The 21661-nt window shown below is 43.1% G+C and overlaps 1 protein-coding gene across 2 annotated transcripts in view; it reads right to left on the bottom strand.

Moving 5' to 3' along the window:
* TMEM107 (transmembrane protein 107) overlaps positions 1-21661 on the bottom strand; it is a 111996-nt gene that overhangs the window by 56098 nt on the left and 34237 nt on the right. For both annotated transcript variants that reach the window (XM_078671301.1, XM_078671302.1), the window contains exon 2: positions 2287-2498. In XM_078671301.1, coding sequence (XP_078527427.1) covers positions 2287-2373 — 87 coding nt within the window. In that variant the 5' untranslated portion in view covers positions 2374-2498. The remainder of the gene's footprint in view (positions 1-2286; positions 2499-21661) is intronic.

Genomic DNA, 21661 nt, shown 5'->3' with positions numbered 1-21661 from the left:
GTTACTTGCCTGTAAAATCGCATTGTTATTTTCCTCCATAGGTCAACATTGCAAAGACCGAAAATTGCACGGTGTCCACTTTTGAAACTGAAAATAATTTTATTTAGAAACATACTTACCTTTTTGTGAAGATCTTGGTCTTAAAATAAATCTGGAGCAAAGTTTTTTAATTCTATAAAATTGGTGTAGATCTACTTTGAGTCGTGTGTCATTTATTGGTCATTGTGTGCACAACAAATGTCTTTTCCTCTGTGTTAGGCCTAAGGTGGCTCGCCCACACTACAACAAATAGAGCACTTAGGGTTTGCATTGAGCCCTGTACACTTCTAGGGGAATTTCTGTACTTTGTGCACGGTATAACCACCTAGTGGTATACCATATACAGAGCAAGCTTCCTACAGACTGTCATTCAATTTCTCCCTCACGCCTTATCAAACCGCTACGTAGGGATTGATTTTTCACTTCTAAAACTTGAAGAAAATTCTAACAACCCTCCACTATCTTCAACCTATATAAAAATGCTCTTCAAGATTGTGTTTGTTGAAAACAAGATCCTTCAGACAGTAGACGTCATAACAAACCTCCCTAGTATTATATATTGTTGTAATTAGCATGTACTGCTTTAAAACTTTTGCAGCCTCCATGAGAGTGCTTGGATGGAAGAATGTGTCTTTATTTCTACTACCCTTATTTCTTGATCTCTTTTCTCACCACCTGTATTTCATTCTACTTTTACCTCTGCAATCTATGTATAACATTGAAATGATCTTTACTTTTTCTCCTCTTAACTTAGTCAAGCATTTACATTGTCTAAGCCTCAAAGCGCCCCCATAATGTACTTTAAGATAATTATATTTAATTTACTTAAAACTTACTGGTTCCTTAATCGGAACTTAAAGAAACTTATATTTAATTTTCATAAAACTCAACCATGCCCCCTAATCCATAGCGTATTATGGATAATTATTTACAATACTCACATTATTCTAACCCACTCTTAATATGAAATAGTTATTATAACAATAGCATACTAAGTTTATCGATTAACCTATTTTTATCTAATTAAATTAAAAATTAATAGCTTTATTCAAATCCTTATGCTAATTACAAGTCATTTAAATCATTTAATTCACATTGCATTAAATAACATTGTGATAATTTAACTTGTACCCTAATTCTAAAATCTAAATCAAATTGATCAAACTTTAATTCTAACCACAATTTTATATTTCATTAAAGTATGTATTTTAACATAGTTCACTTAAATTATTTTAATACCACGACTAAACCAGTCAAATGTCTAGGTTTATTTAAAAACAAATCTATTTGAACCACTAATCGTATTCCAATTCTTTCCCTCAACTATTTTAGTTAAATTATCTTTCAGCTAATTACAGTATTCAACATAACCCTCAATTAAACACATTATAGAAAAAATAACCCTTTACTAATTAGACAATTGAAATTAAACTTACTTTAAAATGGTTTCCTGATGCTTTTGGCACAGAGATGACATAGCTCAGTAAGTGCAGACAAAGTAAATAAAGTTGGCGTTGAAGTAATTTCAGGACAATGTGTGTCAGGGGAAATAAAGGTGTCAGAATATAGCTCTGTGATTGCATGACTGCCTCCAAATACAGTGTGAGCAGATTACCACAATCTATTCCACATGGGCTATAAGCAGGGGCAAGTCAGGCAACATGAAGATAATTTCCAGTACACACATCTTAGTCCTCTGCAGAATGACAAATATTTAATATAATGTTATATTTAATGCTTCCAAGCACAGCCCACAGAGTCCCAAGTTGATTGACTGCTTAGCAAGCTTCGTCACAAACCACTATCTATTCAATCACACATATTTAATAAAACCACAATATATGATGAAAGATAGGAGGTTATCAAAATAGGGAAAATTAAAATGCAAAATAATTTAGAACTAGCTATTTTCTAGTGCTGGATATAATTTTGAGTCCTGAGCATTTTGTCAAACTTGGGCAATATTGCAGTCTTTATATAACAGAGACTACTTCCATTGTCTTGCCCAACTGTAGTAAAAAAGAGGTGAGGCCAGTTCAGAAAACAATGTCTGTGGATTATCTAAACTCATCTGCAGCACTTTCAAAATACATGAGACACAAAGCTGAATTAAAGAATGTGGCCTAGCTATCCATGCGTAGTCAGCAACCCACTCTCACAAGTATGATTACAATTTTAGAGACACCTGAACACAATCACCTGTGCTCAGTCCACAACCTTTGGAGAAGCACCAGATTGACTCCTTACCCGAGACCAGAAGATGGTAATAACGATGACCAAGTGGGCGATGAGTGTAAGGAAGCGGGAAGGCACCAGGCTGTTGATAGCAGGCATTGTCCTGTTAAGTGTTAATCCAATGGCCCCTCAAGACGGAAGTTAACAAACAAGAGAGTCTTGATTGGTGGTAGCACATATAGTGAGTAGTAGAGCAGGATGACACTTTGATGGTGAAGCAGTGCCTACAAATAGAAAGACAAAGAATAGTGACATCAGTGCTCAAACTAAGATCTACTATAAAGAGATAGATCAACAATAAGGCCTAGTGTTTGTGGCTACTCTACCGAACAACAATTTTTCAGCATTTTGCTCAAGCCTGTTGTGGACATGCCTTTCACACTGCGTTAGTGTTATTAGTCACAAATGCTGCTCATGCGCTCAACACTGCAACGTCATTGCGAAGCTCAGTCCAAGTCTTTGCTGTTCTGTAAGGACAATCTAACATCTGCCTCTTGACAGCAAAATTTAAGGATTCTGTGCACTTCACTATTGATAACCAGTGCTAAAGGGCATATGCTCTGTACTCTAAACATGGTAACATTGGCTTATCCACAATTCATTTACTTATAAGTACCTAGTAAAGTGCACTATATGTGCCCAGGGCCTGTAAATTAAATACTACTATTGTATATAATGTTACTTGATCCACGCAGTATGGTCAGATTCTTCTAGAATTAGGGGGATAAGTCTGTGACACATAAATGTGTGTTACTATGGGCTATTTATATTTGTGTTTATGCAAAATGACATATCAACTTTAAAGTTGCCCATTGCCTAACCATACTTCCAGAAGGACTTCTGCAGCAACCCGGAAAGCACCACCATGCAGGAAAACCAAGGTCGGAGCAGAGGATGCATTATCATTTCTGAATCTTCCTCAATAACAGAATTGAAGAACAAATCCAGCCCCTTCAAGAGTAATTTTGAACTAAAAAAAAAACAGTTGTGTTCCTTTTTCAGGAAAAGGGTCCTGGAGAAGAAAATTATGAAAAAGGGTAGAAAAAAAGGTTCATGTGAAATACATATTCAACTAAAGACCTATCAACTGGCCAGGCTGGCCCTCGATTCTCTCAATTTGTGCAGTGGACAAGGTTACTTATACCTGTAGCAAATCGCTATGAAGCTCTAACTAGTGGTCCATGTGTGGAATGACTTCCTGAGGACATCAAGGTGCTTCCTCTAACTGACAATCCCATGGGCAACAAGACGCCAACAAAGGGTTACATTTTACAGGATGGGGTTACGCATTGTCACTTTTCTCTTCTAAGTTGGAACATTGCTAGCCTTAAGGATAAGATTATTAACCGGGCTTGGATCAATTTAACAAAAAAAATATGATTTTATTGCCCTGCATGAAACCTGGACGACAAGTCTCCCTTCTTGTGTTGGTTTTGCTCGTTATTCCTATCCTGCTATTCATTGCTTTCTTGGCAGGGCAAAGGGCGGCCTCTGTGTATGGGTTCGACGGAACCTTAATGTTCAAGCGTCAATATTAGACATGGGAAGTTCTGCCTTTCAAGCACTGCTCATCTGCACAATCCCTGATGCACTCTATGTTTTATTGTAAATTCTTTACATCCTATTTTCTACTTTTTTCAAAGCCCATTCTAAAGTATTTAGGATGCCGAAAGTGCAGGGACGCATTACTTTACTTGCAGCTCTTTGGCAACTCTGATGTTTGTTTTAGACTAGATGTTTGCTGTAGGATATCCTGCGCAGGTATTTATTTGCAGACTAGATTTTCGCACCAGCTAGCTTTGTAGAATTGACCATGTTGCCCATATTATATCGTCGTTACCTGCCTGGACAGCAAGCACTTTGTTTCATAAACTGTTTTTATGATATTACAGTTACAGTTTTTAAGTAGTTTGATGCATGTAATGCACTGTATTTCTGTTAGCAACTAAATAAACTGGTTTTGTCCATTTGAAAACAAAACTAATTCAATTTTCCAGAAAAAAAATCCCTTAAACAAATGTAAGGAAAAGAAGTGAGTGGTGGTGGAGAACAGCTACACCCACTTTAGAAAACCATTAACATTTTGGTCACCAAGACACTGAACACTTGTGGAGATAGCAGTTTAAGAAAACAATACTTTACAATCTGGAACAGAAATTCAGATACATACATCCCAATTTATCCAAGAAGGAATTCCAAACAATCAATATGTTGATATAAGCGATATCGTAATCAAGTCAGAAAATAAAGGAAGGGTCATCATACCCCAAGGCACACTACTATAAGGAGGAAATGCAACACCAGCTCAATAATGAACTTCATTACTGTATGGTCCATTCTAATACCACAAGGGAAGGTGTCAAAAATAGGGGAAATCCTGACTGAAGTAATTGAAGGAGAATGGCAGAGCTAAAGAGAGTTGGAGTAGTAGGGTAATCAAGAACCCTGAATACCAGTATTGTGTACACAACAAACATTTCACAAAGATTCAGATAATCTACCAGGCTGACCCATAGAGACCAGTATTACTTCTATATTGTAGTCCCTAGCAAACTTTCTTATGCCTTTTTTAATTTATTTTAAAGACCTGTAATGCATTAAGGATAGTAAGGACATGAGATCCACAAGACCTGCCACATGATATTCAACTAATCTCTTTTTAAAATTGGCAAATCTTTGTTTCACTTACCTGTTTCAGTTTTGACAACGATTACTGTATTTGAGTAATGGGAAGAACCGTTGATTATGCCTTCACTCTAGAGATGGCTATTTTATTTATGGCACAATATGATGGTGGTGGGGTCAATACCACAACAATCTATTCAAGAACAGTATTGTGTCAAAAGATAATGATAAAATATATGTGTGGTATGGAAACTAACACAAGAACATCTGTATGACTTTAACTGGCTGACCTCGTGGACCACATATGTCCAATTAGTATCCAATTACGACAGTAATGAAATACATTATATTGATCTCTACGTTGTACATGCAGACGTGGATCCCTCAGACATTACTATACACAAAGGAAACCGATAAAAACAGTATTTTTCAAAACTGAAGTTTTCACCTTAGGAATTTATTAGACTATTTGGCTTATGAACAGTTTCAACATATCAGGAAAAATTGTACGAGTAAAGAGGATTACTTTACAAACTCTTAGGACCTAAAGGAAAAGCTACAGGAAACAGACTGCTAAAGAGACCCCATAGAAAAAGATTGATTTACAGCATGTGAAATGTTTTCAAGATGTGAAAAATCAACCAATCTTTGCACTCCACACAAACCACAATCTGAAGGAAGACTTATTTCAATCAAACTCGCAGCAGCCCAGAAAAACACCAAAACAAATGCTTACATATCCCGAAAACAAAGGGAAAAAGCATTAAACAAGAAAAATTGCATATATTCTCTGTATAAACAACTACAAATCCCATCAGTCGATGAGAGCAACTCAATATTAGTCCTCAATTGTTCCTCGCTGAGCACCACAAAAAAGTAAATATTTTTTTAAATATAACACATGTTTTTCAATCCTAGTTCCCAGGTACAGAAATGTAATCAATTATAACACCAAGGAGAGTCTCTACATTCCATATGCGCAAAGTCTCTTCAATTATCACACCACCGTCAGGTTGTAATATTGTTGTGTTGATCCAATTTTATTCATACAGCCATGAACGTCCTTCCATCAAAAATGTATACAGCCACAGCCAACCCAAGAATTCTAATGTGCAAATCAGGAGCACAAACAAAGTGAGGATGATTACTAACTTTGGCAAAGGAAGTCATAAACTGTATGCGATCCTTAGTAAATATTGGCATGTATTACGTACAGACAATGACTTATTACCATTTTTAACTGAGAGACCCAGTCTGACATTTCGTAAAGGTACGACAATAGCAAATATAGTGAGTCCCAGTTATCCGAGACAGACTAAACCAGCGAAACCGGATCACTGGCTACGTACTAAACCAGTTGGATTCCATTACTGTGGATTCTGTAGCTGCTGCAGATGGGCCACAAAAAAGATTCAGACCTTTACATACAATAATACAGGTACCTTTAGAATTACGTCATTTATTAACTGTGAGACATCATATGTAATTTATGTTATTGCCTGTACATGTGGTCAAATTTATGTAGGAAGCACTGTGAGAAAACTGAAGGATCGAATGATGGAACATTTTCGCGCACTTAAAAATGGCGATACCAGGTACCCTATTGCCTCTCACCTGATTCAGAATGGCAATGATTCCATAAACCATAGATTTACGTATCATGGAATTGAACATGTTACCATGGACAGACGGGGTGGGAATAGAACCCTGAAACTCAGACGTAAAGAGGCAAGATGGATCATGGTTTTACGGGCAGTGGAAGAGGGATTAAATTTAGACCCTGAGCTTCAATTTTTCTTGGGTGATTAGGAACTCAAAAATAGAGAATTATATGTGATTTTGAGTATTACTGTGATATGGATTGTATGTATTTTCTTGGATGTATGTACAACCAGTTATATAGTGTTGCCTCTGTAAATACAATAAGTGCTTTTTAAGAAACAAACTTGGATTGTGATATATGCCATGAGATGTACAGTACAATTGATATGGTTTCCTGTCTTTCATATTGCTCTTTCTCCCATTTTTACATGTTTTAAATGTACATAATTTATGGGATTTCTCGAAGTGGCCGACTTGTTGGGCGATGGAATGGAAGTGAGTAGTCCTTTGGTCTCGTGCCGCTATGAGCATACATTAAGATTAAGATAGGAGAGGGACCTTGTATTGTATATATGGAATTAGGTAACGTGATTGTCTAGGGTTTGAATACAAAAACGAGTGTATTACTATACTATATAAAAGGTAGTGTTACAGATTAAACCTTTATTATATAAAAGGTAGTGTTACAGATTAAACCTTTATTTTATTGAGTCTATGAGTTGCAGACGATAAATTTTGAGTAAGAATTAGCCACTCCAAGATGGCGACCAAGTAATAGACGTGGATAAACTGGTTATTTAGGGTTCGAACAGATGGCGACTAAGTAACTGACGTGGATGAACCTGTTATTTATCGCTTGAAAACAAACGAGTGCAAAGTATATAAAATAACATATAATACGTGGCGGATTCAACTTTAGCTTTAACGTGTTTATGAGCTAAGGAGCCTTTACTCTAAGTAAGAATTAGCCATTCCAAGATGGCGACTGAGGTACTGACGTGGAGGAACTTGATATTTAGGAATAATGGCGCCCGAGCAAAACGCCAGTAGCTGATCGGTATGCCCGAACAAGCGTACACGCTTGTTTTTGGAGGTAAGCGGGAGTTATATTTTGAGCAATTCGTAATACACTCGCCCTAGTTTTGTAATTATAAGGTTTTGCCTCTACATATATATAATTTATGTACCCGTAGTGAGAACTTGAGACGTCTGGATTGATAACTGTGCTTGGATACTTGACATCGACAAATTGGATATATAGTCCTGACACCTATTTTTGACAGTGGGAAGATTTACTATAGGTGAGTGAGACGCCGTGTGTGGCTACACATGTAATTTACGTTGCTATGATTTAGGGACAAGAATTGAGGAATGTATAATTATTTTATTGCAGGTTGCAAATAACGTGAAGGAGTACAATTTAATGGATTTTGGATATGAGTTTGGATTCTAGCGAGTGAAGATTTTCCTCGCATTTCCTTTTTATTTTACAGTGAGTATATTAATACTGTGGATAAATTGATAACAGTATGGCGAAGCGAGACTAAGGATGAATTCCTTTTGTTTCAGAGCGCAGCAACTGGTGACTTGTACAGAAATCTCATAAATAAGATAAAGGATAGAAGCAATTTTTTGATTTGGTAATTAATTTACAATTCATTTCTGACACTTTTGGGACTTTGGAATTTCTCTTGTTATTTTTAACACCAGGGCTTGCACCAGATTATGTGGTGTCTTTTTCTTCCTTTACTTTGTCGACACATTGATGCACTGGAACTATCTACTTAACATAGGTGGTGATTTAGCCTATTAATTGTAAATAACTCTTTCAAACCATATTGGTTTTGCTTCAGGTATAATATATAGATTGGTAACGTTATCTTCTTGGCTTACAGCCCTGAAGAAGTCAAATGGCATGACATTAATGCCAGACGAAACACGTGTTGGCTGTGGCTGTATACATTTTTGATGGAAGGACGTTCATGGCTGTATGAATAAAATTGGATCAACACAACAATATTACAACCTGACGGTGGTGTGATAATTGAAGAGACTTTGCGCATATGGAATATAGAGACTCTCCTTGGTGTTATAATTGATTACATTTCTGTACCTGGGAACTAGGATTGAAAAACATGTGTTATATTTAAAAAAATATTTACTTTTTTGTGGTGCTCAGCGAGGAACAATTGTGAACTGTTTTCTTGGAATCTATTCTGAGTGTGTATGGAAGAAAGGTGACCTTCCATTCCTTGCTTGAAGCACACTGTAATACGTGAAAGTTGTACAAATAGCCATAATCTTGTTGTGCGCCTACCATTGCCTGGTCATCATCGCATATTCATCAATATTAGTCCTTTCACAATGTCCATAACATGAAGATAGGGTGTCCATCTTGTGCCATCTGCCTCTTTCTTCGCTGCTTCGCAGCCAGTTAAGTGCTTTTTCTCATCTCTCTGACTTGTATTGTTTAACGAGGTTTTTTTATGCCATTGTTTGCTTGTTATTTGGCTTAATAGATGCCTTTAATGGTTTTAGTGGAGCTCTGTGGTGTTTGACATTGCTTTATATGCTTTTTCTTTTCACAGAGTCCCGTTGATCGCGGGGACGCTCTCCGTCCCTCACGCGATCCTCCAGTTAGTGCTGCGGTGCGCTTTCACCCGCTAGAGGGAGCCGTTGAGTCTCGTTCTCCTCAGCGCGGTTTCTCTCAGAGACGGGAGCCGCACTGAGGAGAGAGTCGTCCCAGAGCTTAACCCGCCGCCTCACCTTGAACCTTGATTTGGGGGTCGGTATTTGGCCCCCTTTTACTTTGAACACATGTGTGGGTCCGTACAGCAGTGATACCACGGAGACGCCTGCGGGCGAATAAATGCACGATAAGCGGTTTTAACCGCGTGTTGGTTTGGCAACCTGAAAAGGCAGTTCCTTTGCAGCGTGTGGCAGCGCCCAGGGAGGCAGACAAGACCCAGTCTATTACAGAGGGTCAACGCGCTGTGAGGCTGGTGCTGCCTCAATTTCCTGGTTTTACCAGCCCCAAAGCTCTTGCTGGCCTAAGGCTTGCCCATATTTTAGCGCTGTGGTTATCAGTGCTGCCCTCAGCCTACGTTGGGTTACTTACCTGTTAGGAGTCGCCAGTCAAGGCGAAGGTTTACTATGAGGAGGAGGAAACTCAGCAGTACTTAAATGACGAGGAGTTCTTTAATGCGGTGGACAGCTCAATCTACCGCTGCGTTACAGAAATAGTTGGCCCATGGAAGACCGCCTGTCCACCCGTATAGTAGAGGAGTGCGCAAAGTTGGCGCATTTAGGAGCGTCAGTGAATAACCCGCCCCTCTTAGAAGGGGACCCACCTGCCCCTAAAAAGCCTTGCAGGGATGGGGGCTCCGTGGGGACGCATGGTGTGGATAGGGACGCCTTTGAGCGCCTACGCGACGCTTTTATAGCTAAGGCGACTAATCCCACCCCTGCACCACTACTGGACCCCGGAACCTTCGGTGTCAATGGGGACAGCTCCTTCCTCCGCTTGGGGGATATCTCCAGCAGACACAGACGAAGAGGAGTCGTCGGTGCGTTCTTGGCATCCGTCCAGCTCTGCCGCTGAGTTACCGCAGGCATGTTGGACCCGGATGAAATAATCCATCCGAGGTCGGCTGCTTGGACGCCTGGGGACAAGGTGGCGAAATTTGGGGTGGGGCGCCGTTCATGTCAGGACAAGCTGCTGGATGCGATAGGCCCCATCACAAAGATCCTGGACATGGCGCAGGAGGCGAAGGTATCAGGTTACACCATCTCCCCCGACGTGCTGTCAAATTGGGCGCGGAGGGTGGTAATCTTTTTAGGGAACGCCAATTGCGCCCTCTCGACTGAGCGTCGACGTTTGCTCTTGATAAAATTGGACCCTAAGTTAGGTGATTTGGCCTCATCAGAGGCAGGAGCAGTGGCTCAAGGGGGTCTCTTCGGGGACCCCTTCATTAAGGAGTTAGGGAAATTCTTTTCGACTTTCACATCCCTGGACAAGGCCCAGTCCAGTATGAAGAGGGTGTTCCAACAGCGTTTTTACTGAGGGCCGGTCGCGGCAGGGGCCACGCGACCGGCCGTGGCGGTCAAAATTTTGCCAACAAAGGGCAAGGCTCCGGAGAGGCCAGTACAACACCTCAATTACACAAACTTCTATCCTACCAGAGGCCAGCGCTTCAGAGGGTGAGGTGGCTTGAAGAACAACGCCAGCAACAATAGTTTCAACGGTAAGTGTGATTTCTGCAGACCAGGTTCAGATTAGCGGCCGGCTAGTGGCCTTTCCAGAGGCTTGGGCAGCAATTACGGCAGATGCATGGGTCCTTCAGACCATGTGCGGGTTCCATATAGAGTTTTACGACCGGCGTCTCCAAGTAAGGCCCCCGCGCCCTAGAATGTTTTCCTTGGCCGATGCGCAGTTGATCGACGAAGAGGTCTCAGCGCTTCTCCGCAAAGGGGCCAATTGTCGGTCAACTCGGCACCCCTCCGGGTTCCTCCACAATCTCTTCCTTGTGGAGAAAACCGATGGAGGCAAGCGCCCCGTGATCAATCTCAAAGAATTCAACAAGTGGTTGGTCTACCATCATTTCAAGATTGAGGGAATCCATCCTCTTCAGGATGTTCTGCTTCCGAACGATTGGATGGTCCGTTTGGACCTCAAGGATGCGTACCTGGTGGTACCCATTCATCATCCTCACTGTTTTATTCAATTTCTCTGGAAAGACCAGGTTTTCGAGATCACTGCCCTTCCGTGCGGACTTTCCTCAGCACCTCTGTGCTTCACCAAGCTGCTGCATCCGGCGGTGGAAGTTCTGCGGAGCCAGGGTATTCGGATGATTGTCTATCTGAACGACATCCTCTTGATGGCCCAGTGCCCCTAGAAGTTGAACCTGTAACTTCAGCAGACACTCTTCTTGTTACAAGGTCTGGGTTTCATCATCAACAAGGACAAATCTGTCTTCTCTCCGTCTCAAAATGTGGTATTCCTGGGGTTTGTCGTGGATTCTCTACAAGCATCCCTAAGTCTTCAGATTGCCAGAGTGGTGGGACTCCTCTCCTCCTCCATTCAGGCAATCTTCCCGGGGCCCCTCCATTATCAAGCCCTTCAGCGTCTCAAAGCGCATCACCTCAGGAGGGGTATGACGTACGACCAGCTAGTTCCCCTCACGGAGGAGGTGAAAGGAGAAATGTCCTGGTGGCTTACCCATATGGAGTCCTGGAATGGCCGGGCAATCTTCGGGTCGGCTCCAGACCTAGTGATCGAATCAGATGCCAGCAGGTTGGGCTGGGGCACCCGCTGCAGAGAATTCTCCACAGGCGGCGCTTGGTTGTCAGAGGAACAGGAGTTACACAGTGTTTAGAGCTTCTGGCGGGGTCCTTTGCAGTCTGCTGGACCAGAGAATCAGCAAGGTCTCGCGTTATCCTTCGAATAGACAACGTCTCAGCGGTTCGATACGTCAACCATCTGGGCGATCCGCGTTCTTGAGCACTAGCGGATCTGGCGAAGGACTTTTGGGATTATTGTCTTGCCCATCATGTATCCGTGACAGTGGAATACTTACCCGGCCGGGCAAATCAGGTGGCGGATTAGCACTCGAGATACCTGCGGGACTCCAGCCTATGGAAGCTGGATGTTCAGGTATTCCGATGGCTGAATGACTTGTGGGGTCCGTTCTCGGAGAATCTGTTTGCATCCCGCTTGGATTATCAACTCCTGTGATTCTTCAGCTGGAGGCCGGATCCTCTCGCGGAAGCCACGGATGCTTTTCTCCAGGACTGGAGTCAGGAGAACGCTTACGCGTTTCCTCCCTTTTCGATGGTGGTGCAGGTGGCGGCCCAGCTTTGCCGCCAGAGTGCGGAAGTGTTAGTGGTGACGCCTGTCTGGAGGTCCCAAGTTTGGTTTCCAGTTCTTCTGGAACTTTCATGGGATTCTCCAATCCTACTCCCCTGGCTTCCTGGTCTTCTTCTCAATCCGGATGGGGACCCGCATCACCTCATAATGCAGGATTCTCTCCGCCTCATGGCAAGGCGGCTTTCCGGCGACGTTGGTTGCTCCCAGGCCTTTCAAAGTAAGGTGAGGACCTTTTGTCGAAGGCTTGGGCGGTCAGTACCGCAAAGAGGTATCGGTCCACTTGGACCAGGTGGGTACGTTGGTGTCTTCGACCGGACCTGGATCCCCTGGTCACAGGCGTCGTTCACATTCTGAATTTTTTTAGCGGAGTTGGCGTCAGACGGCCTGGCGTACCGACCATTAACACAATGCGTTCCGCGATTTCGGCGGCGCACCAGCCAATAGAGGGAGTCCCGGTTGGGGAGCATCCTTGTGTGTAAACTACTAAGAGGCATTCGGCTTTCATTGCCCCCAGAACTGCGCTATTCTGTCCTTTGGGATGTCAACGTCGTTCTGAACCTTTTTCTTTCATGACAACCCAATGAATATCTTTCTTTGAAAGAGCTGTCGGCCAAATTAGCTATGCTTTTGTGTTTGGTGTCTTGCCGTAGGGTTTCGGATATGCGAGCCTTCCACTTTCAGCGAGAATTTTTTTCCCGGAAGGGGTTATCTTTACAGTGGGATGCCGCATGAAGTCTGCGTCAAGAACTCTCTCTTATCCAGCGTTTGTAGACATCCCCAAGCTCTGTGTGGTTCAATGCCTACAGGCATACGAAGATGTGACTACTTCCTCCGGACGAAAGACAATTGCTCATTGCCTTACGAATAACACACAAAGCAGTTTTCCCCCCACCATCGCCAGGTGGGTGCGGTGGATCTTGCAGGAGGCAGGCATTGATACTAAGCTGTTTGGTGCTCACTCGGCTAGAGAAGCCATGGCCTCAAAAGCTTTTTCTTTAGTGGCTCGTTTGGAGGACTTGATGAGTGCGGCAGATTGGTACTCTGATTCCACCTTTAAGAGGTTTTATTTCAAACCGGTGGTGGACATTGCACATTTGGTGGTAAGTAAGCTTTGAACTAGCATAATCTGAAGCCTTCGGTCCTGACATTGAATCGAAATTTGCCTAGCTTAGTAACGGTAAGTTTCAAATGTATTAAGGACACAGAGGCAAGGATTATCCCTCCCAGGTCTCTTTGGTTGAGATCCCGCCCGTATTGCAGTAAGTAATCAGGTTTTGGTTTCAACTAGGGCTATGCTTTGTTCAAATAGTATTACAATTTACTGTGGAGTTGTTTTTAAAAGTGTAGGTTTGTCTTACGATGCTTACGCTGTTGTGTCTCTTCCGCTAGGCAATGAAGGTTCAAAACAGGACCAGTAAGATGTTGTTGTGACTCGCGCGAAGAAAGAGGAATATGGCACAAGGTGGACGCTTTATCTTCATGTTATGGACATTGTGAAAGGACTCGTGTTGCTCTCATGGACTGATGGGATTTGTAGTTGTTTATACAGAGAATATATGCAATTTTTCTTGCGTTTTGCTTTTTCCCTTTGTTTTTTGGGATATGTAAGCATTTGTTTTGGTCCTTTTCTGGGCTGCTGCAAGTTTGTATTGTAATTAACAGCAAAGAAGGAAAAGCATAATCCTAGCCTCCGTGTCCTTAATAGAATTGAAACTTACCGTTACTAAGCTAGGCAAATTTCGATTCCCCATTACGATTGGCCAGGCTAGTGTTTTCAACCCGCTGGCTCTTGGTGGTAGGAGCGCCGCAGCCACTCTGGATTGGCTGAGTGGTGACGAAATGTGGGACGCATCATTCGGCTACCGAAGGTGGCGATTAATGGGGGGCCATCTTCCGTAACCAAGAAGCTTGGTTTCATTTCCTGTTCCCAGACAGGCAAGGATTTCCTGCTGCCAACTTGGTTATTCTGGTTCCTGAATTTCTGTTTTGGTTCCAGTTTTCTTTCTATCTTTGCTGTTCATCAAAACCTATTCCTTCTCGGAGGGCTGGACAGGGCTATTACCCACCCAAATTCGGTTTTCCTGCATACTGCCTATACTGTGTTTCCCTCCACAAGTTGCTGGTTCCGCCTTTCCATCCGCAGACGCCAGGACAAGTGAGACTGGTTCTCTTGTACATTGTGCTCATATTTCACATTTTTTACGCCACCGTTTATTTGGTTACGATTTGCCTCTCTGGACATATTTTCTGGATTTCAGGCCAAGTCCTTCTTTGGTCACTGTTTTTCATCCTATGCTGGGTTGTGCTCCTAAGGAAAACTGAGAGCCTTTTTGGTGTTTGATGTTCTGTACCTATTGGGTGCCTTTTTTAGTGGCTGCAAGCTAACGCATTGGGTGAAGCACTCTACACGTCTAATCGTTTCATTTATGAATGAATCAGACTAGATTTGTTTTGCATGTGGATGTTCTACGATACTAGTCCCTATTCCTGTTTTTTTGCTTTTGTCTTAAAGGGGACATTGTGGAAGCAACTTCCCTGAAGCAAGGGATACCAGCCATGGCCAAATAGCTATCCTGGGCACCTACCCTTCAGTGAGGTACTTTTCAGCTTACAGAATCCTTTCCTTGTTTCCCATTTCCCCCATTTCCCTAGTGGTTTACCACCCATGACTATTCCCCAGTCAGCGTGGCGGGTTAACCACTCTGTGAGAGGGAGGACTATCTCCATTCCAATGTTACCAGGTCTTCAAGTAATTCGGAACTACAACAGGAAACCCACGAAATGTATACTTCCCGAATGGGGAGTGAAGGATCTGGCCCTAAACAGCAAGACCACGCACTTGCGTTATCTGCTATTCAGGATGAACTCCTAAATCTTAGACAGAAAAGCCAGACACTGAAAGGTGAAATACATAAAGATAAAATTAAAGGATATCCCTGGGGGCACACACCAGGTGGTGGTCCAAAAACACATGTACCTGTCTTGCAACCGGCCACCTTACAGTAAAATAAAACTCAGACCGGAAGTGGAAATCTGCTTGTTAATCTGACAGCGGTTACCCTGGTACCCGTCCCTCTAGCAGCCCCAGAAGGTTTCAGGGGCAGCAGCAGCAAAGATGCCATTTTTATGAATCAATGCCATCTTCATTTCCTCTGTAAAGCCTCGCCCTTTACCGATGACGCTGTTAAAGTTGCCCATATAATTTCATACCTGGCTGCCACAGCTGCTAACTGGTCTATAGCACTAATAGAGAACGACGACCCAATCTTGTACAACTTAGTAGCATTCAAAGGCAAGATATGACGCCTGTTTGCCAAACACACAATTAGACAGGCTAGTGATACTGAACTCCTTAATTTAAGGCAGGGAAAACTGGATTTGCTGACATATATATCCAATTTTAATCATCTAGTGTACAAGATGCATTGGCCGCGGGAGAAAATAATCCCCTTGTTTTATCAGGGACTCAGTGAAGAATTTATGGATATCTTGTCTCAGGTGGTGGATTCCCCCTGAAGATTGTGCTGACTTTAGCAACCTGGTGGTGAAGCTAGATTACCGGTTGAATGAGTGGAGTGGTGAAAAGAACAAAAACCAAGCTCTCCTCGTGTTAATATGTACAGAAGGGACAAAAGAGAGGAAGCCAAAGCCAATCGATCCCAAGAACCTATGCAAATCGGAGGTATAAGTGGCCCATTAACCAAGGAAGAAAAATATGTTTTTTGAACTTATGTTTATATTGCAGCAAAGGAGCCCATCATGCCCGCAAATGTTCTGCCAAAGCCAAGGGTCTTCCTATGATAAAAACCGTGACTTTTGCAGAGTATGGAGGCCTTCCGTTAAACGGGGCAAAGTAGTACCATGATAGAAAGACACCTACGATTCAGCAGATAGTGTTTAGGGTCCCCGTCACTTCACCATTACAATGACTATGGTTATCACCAACACCAGCTAAACGTTCTCTACATTTTGTTAGACTCAGGGGCAACAGTAATTTCATGGATATTAAATTAGACAGGGCCCATGGTATACCATGTTAACAGAAGAAAGAACTTGAATATTTTAGGGCGACAGAAAGCATCGAGCCGTCATCAGGGTTGATTACTATGCAGACAGAGCCCCTTACATTGATCTGTGAAAACAGTCATTCTGGATTAATCATTTTTGATTTGATGAACGCGCCTACGCTCGGGAAACAACCTTTACAACGCAACCATTACATCGCACTACACTTACAACGCAGGCATTGCATCGTAACATCCCTTACAACGCATGACACTACAACACAGGCATTACAACGCATACCATTACAACGCAAATCATTGGAGTTAGAATAGTAATTTTTAACCCCTACACTATCCAATATTTACCCTACTGTTGCACCCCCTGGAGTTAGAATAGTAATTTTAACCCCTATTCTATCCAATACTTACCTTAAATGCACCCCCTGGAGTTAGAATAGTAATTTTAACCCCTATTCTATCCAATACTTACCTTAAATGCAATGTAATGGTATACGTTGTAAAGGTAGTATGCGATGTAACGGAATGCGTTGTAAAGGTCGTTTTTTAAAATGCGGTGTAGTGTCATGTGATGTAATGGAATGCGTTGTAGTGGATGATGCGACGTAAAAACTGTGTTGTAAGTGCATGCATTGTAAATGTATGCATTGTAACGTCATACCTTTGTGCTATCCTGGGGGTAGAATGGTTACAACTCAATAATCCTGGGATAGGTTGGGGTAAACGCACTCTCACTCTGGAATCTAAACACGGTTTGCAACACTTATCAGGAAATTATAGAGCTGGCTTTCCTGCTTGTCTGTGCCTCCTGCATTGCATCTGAAAACATTAGGACTCCTCCGTATCTGCAGTATACTGATGTATTTGATAAAGCTAAGGCCACCGTGCTACCCCCTGACCGCAGTTTAAATTGCCAAATCGATCTAGTGCCAGTGGCCACGCTTCCGTGTAACAGGATTTATGCCCTTGCAGAACTCTAAACCAAACACCTGAGGGAATATTTGGATGGAATGTTGCCTTATGGGTTCATCAGACATTCCTTTTCTCCTGTGTCACATACTCTTTTTTTGTGCCAAAAAAATAGGTGGATCTCTACATATGTATCAATTATAGGGCCTTAATAAAAGGTAACTATCAAGAACAAATACTCATTTCACTTGGTACCTGTTTAGCAGGACCATTTATGGCACGCTACACACAGGCCCAGAGCAAGGGTAGGATCCGAGCTAGTTGCCGTCCACCCATTCGATCAGAGCAAAGACGTGCTCTGTTTCATCCCCGTCTGGCCGTAGGTCTCGGTACTGGGGGTCTTCGATTGCCCAGCACAGATTTACATGGCTACACTCTACTACGTCTGGTTACCTACCTACACTTTAGGAGCCATTTCACTAGTAGTGCACCACACATTTATCTAGGTCCTGAAGAAGTTCCATTTGACTCGTTAGGAGCAACCAAGGCATGAAACATGTCGACCCACTAAACTGTGAATGCCCGCTAGGAGCATTGCATCCACATAGGCCGTCCACACTTTTTTTATTAAGCCGGATATACCTAAACCATTAAAATGGTTTTTGAATAGGACTGATCCAGACTTATTTTAAAATCCACCTCCCGTGCACTACACCTACCTTGCCCTCTCACCCACACGCACCTCTTCAAAAAGATCTCCGGCAAAGACCCCATTTACGGTGAGTCCGTCGGGCATTGCAGTGCCGGCCCGACGAGGAGCAAAGCCCAATGATGAAGCATGACATCTCTCGGGGTGTGTGAGGGCATCATGAAGAAAGACCTATCTCTCCCCTGTCCACTTTAGGAACTGCACACCAAGTATGGATTATATGAATACTGTGTCATGCCATTCGGGCTGTGTAGCACACCTGCGGCATTTCAGTTTTTTTATCAATGAAGTGCTCCGGGAGTTTCTAGACATCAGTGTTATCGTCGATATCGATGATATACTGATATTCTCCAAGACACCATGTTATGTTATGTTATTATAATTTTATAAAGCGCCTTATCACCCCAAGGTATCTAAGCGCTAACAGTGGACACACAACACCGACAGGAACACCACGCCACCCACAACAGTGGCCCCCATGCTTCCAAAAAGAGCACCGTCTTCAGATTCTTCCTGAAGATGAGAAGATTAGTTTCTTTCCTCAGTTTAACTGGAAGAGAATTCCATGCTCGGGGGACCGTGCTAGAAAAACCTCTGCCGCCCTTGGATACCAGGTTGAACCTAGGGCACATCAAATTGCACGCCTCAGTAGACCGAAGGGTCCTGTTTGGTGTATATTTAGTCAGCCGATCCTTGATATAGGTAGGGGCTGAACCATGGACGGCTTTATGTGCAATACAAAGGCTCTTGAATTTAGCTCTCTGAGCAATTGGCAGCCAGTGTAGGTCCTGAAGTAAGGGCGTTGCCCTGGTACACCTAGGTTTATTAAAAATAAGCCTGGCCGCATCATTCATTACTACCTGGAGTCTGGCTAGAAGGTTATTTGGTAGACCCAAATATAAGGAGTTACCATAGTCCAACCGCGCCATGTCAGACAGGCACTACAAAAACGAGGCAATCACTTGTTTGTAAAGATTTACAAATGAATGCTCCTGGTTCCCCAGGTAGACTTTCTAGGATTTTCATCCCTTCCGCAGGAATCAATATGGACAAGAAGAAGAACAAAGCCATAACCTTCTGACCTACTTCTACATATGTGAAGGATGTACAGGCCCTATTGGGTTTTGACAACTAGTATCAGCGTATTATCACCCACTTCTCAGATATCATAACCCCATCACTAGACTCACAAAGAAAGATGTTGCATTCCAATTGTCAACAGGTGCCCAGAAGGCCTTGGACTTATTGATTAACAAATTCACAACAACTTCAGTTCTGATGCACCAAGCCTGCATTGTCATTCTATGTAGAGGCAGAGGTTTCCCAATATGCTGTGGGGTGGGGTGTTGCTTTGTCCCAGCGTGATGGCAAAACTGGTCTCATGCATCCAATCACTTTCTTCTCAAAAAAGCTCTTACCTGACGAGCAGAACTACACCGTAACCGAAAGAGAGCTTTTAGCCATCAAGCTTGCATTCCAGGAATCGAGGCATTATCTATGGGGAGCTAGGCATCCAATCACCATTCACTCCGACCATAAAAGTCTTGAATTCTTTTACTCAGCACAAGCTTTGACCCCCCTCGACAGAGGAGGTGGGTGTTATTCGTCAACGAATACGATTTTATCATCACTTACTGGCCCGCTGCTCAGCGAGTAAAAGCGGATGCCATTTCCTACATACATGTCCCCACTTGCACCATACCCCTACATTAGATGCTACACCCATTATTTCTAGAGATTGTGGAGTGGGTTGTAGTGCCAATGACAAGTTCCTACTTTTTAAAAAAACATTTTTATTGGCATTCATCATATGCCATGGTTGGATAAATGCATCTGTAAGAGCTCGTATATCACCTTCCAAGTAGTTCCATAATCAACAAATAAGAGTCCTCTTGCAAAGATATAATTCTACAATATTTGTTAATATAGGGGCTCATCACATGTATTGATCCTTTGAACCCAATTTTGCATAATTATAGTGAGGGAAATATACAGGTGAGGTTGAAGTCCCTAAAGTCTCTTTGTCTATTAAATTACCTAATGCTCTTATCCCTAATTACTGAGGGGGGGGGCGGGCGGTGAGGTGCAAGGCTCGGGAGGGGGGCTGCCCCACAACGCAGAGTGTGTCTTTCAAAACTGCACTGTGTTCTGTGAAGGGTGCATTTTCAAATTCGGGGAGCCTAATCAAGATACATTGACCTCCTGGTGTCACACTGGGGACCTTGTGCCCCCCTCCCGATTCTCTGTAATCCTCCAGGCCACCCGTCAGCTCCCTCCCCGGGTGCTCCCAAGCATCGAGGAGCTCCTTCCATAAACCCACAATGGGACGTCTTCTCAGTCCCCGAGACCCCTCTCTAAGCAGGTCCCTCCCCTCCGCTTCAGCCCAATGCGTCACCTCTTTCACCTAGGTCCCTATCAAGGCTCCAGTGTTGGATGTCCAAACTCTTGCTATTTGTCTCTTCGCTAGTGCCAGTCAGGTCAAAAAATGTGGTTTCAACTTTTCATTTGGGTGGCTGTGGGTAAAGCCCCAACAGGCACATCTCCATTGTTGTGTCAAAGGTGCGTCCCAATGTATTACCCAGGGTGGTCATGATCCTGTCCCCATAGTCGTACACCATGCATTCCCATGTCATATGTATGAAATCAGCATCCAGATGGTGACACCTAGGGCAGCCGTGTGGGTTTCAGTCTTAAGCTATATGCATTCTATGGGGTGTTGTGTATGTCATGTATAAATAATTCAATTATGTACTTTTCAATCTCGTATTTCTCTAGACTTTTTTTGGATACACCAAGATTTTATTTCAGTCAGAGTCTGAGATGTACCTACCCCAAATTCCCTCCCCACTTCAGACGCAGTTTTGTCAATGACTTCCGGGTCATCTCCAAAAGAAAGCCGTAAAACCACGTCACCATATGTCTTGCCATGCCCAGGGAGAGCAGCATATTTAATACTATATGTGTTTTGAGTTCTTCTTGGTATCCCCACCAAAGATCCTGGTAGGTACGGATGAATACTTTGTAGGTAAAGAACTGACCAGTCGTTAGACGTGCTGGATACCAGGTCTTCAAAGGGAATTAAGGCGTTTTGTAATTAGCAATCCCCAACAGTTGATAGTCCCGTCTCTGTCCAGCCGAAAAAATTGTCAAGGGGGTCACCATCTGGGAGGCCTACCAGTGGCAGCTCTGGAGCATACGGGGAGGTCCCCACCGTCTTAGCTACACAGCACCTTCAGCAGTATAACGCATTTGTCAGTAGTAACGTCGGGTGCAGGGATTTTAGCGGCTAGATGCCAAGTAAGCAGTCTGGCCAGTAACAACCCCATGCGTGTAGATAATCCCACCGGGCCGAGTTCCTCCCGTCTCAACCCCTCCAGCTACTGCATAATCCACTGTAGGCGAGGATCCAGGAAATATATTTCGAAGTCTGGTGCTCCCAATCGACCCTCAATCATCGGGCGCTGCTATGTTCCCAGAAACGCCCTCTGCCTACCCCTATCCCTTATCAGCTCCCTCTGCAATGAATCAAGCTTGAGGAACCAACTAGTCAGTACTGTCACCGGCAGATTAACAAAGAAATAAAGCAGACGTTGCAGCATGACCATTTTGGAGCGTGAAATTCGAGCCTTGATAGGTAATCATAAGGAGCACCAG

The sequence above is a fragment of the Lissotriton helveticus genome, chromosome 12, assembly GCF_964261635.1.
Source record: "Lissotriton helveticus chromosome 12, aLisHel1.1, whole genome shotgun sequence".
Classification (NCBI taxonomy): domain Eukaryota; kingdom Metazoa; phylum Chordata; class Amphibia; order Caudata; family Salamandridae; genus Lissotriton; species Lissotriton helveticus.
Note: the sequence above shows the minus strand (reverse complement) of the source record. Positions and strands in the feature narration are given on the sequence as shown.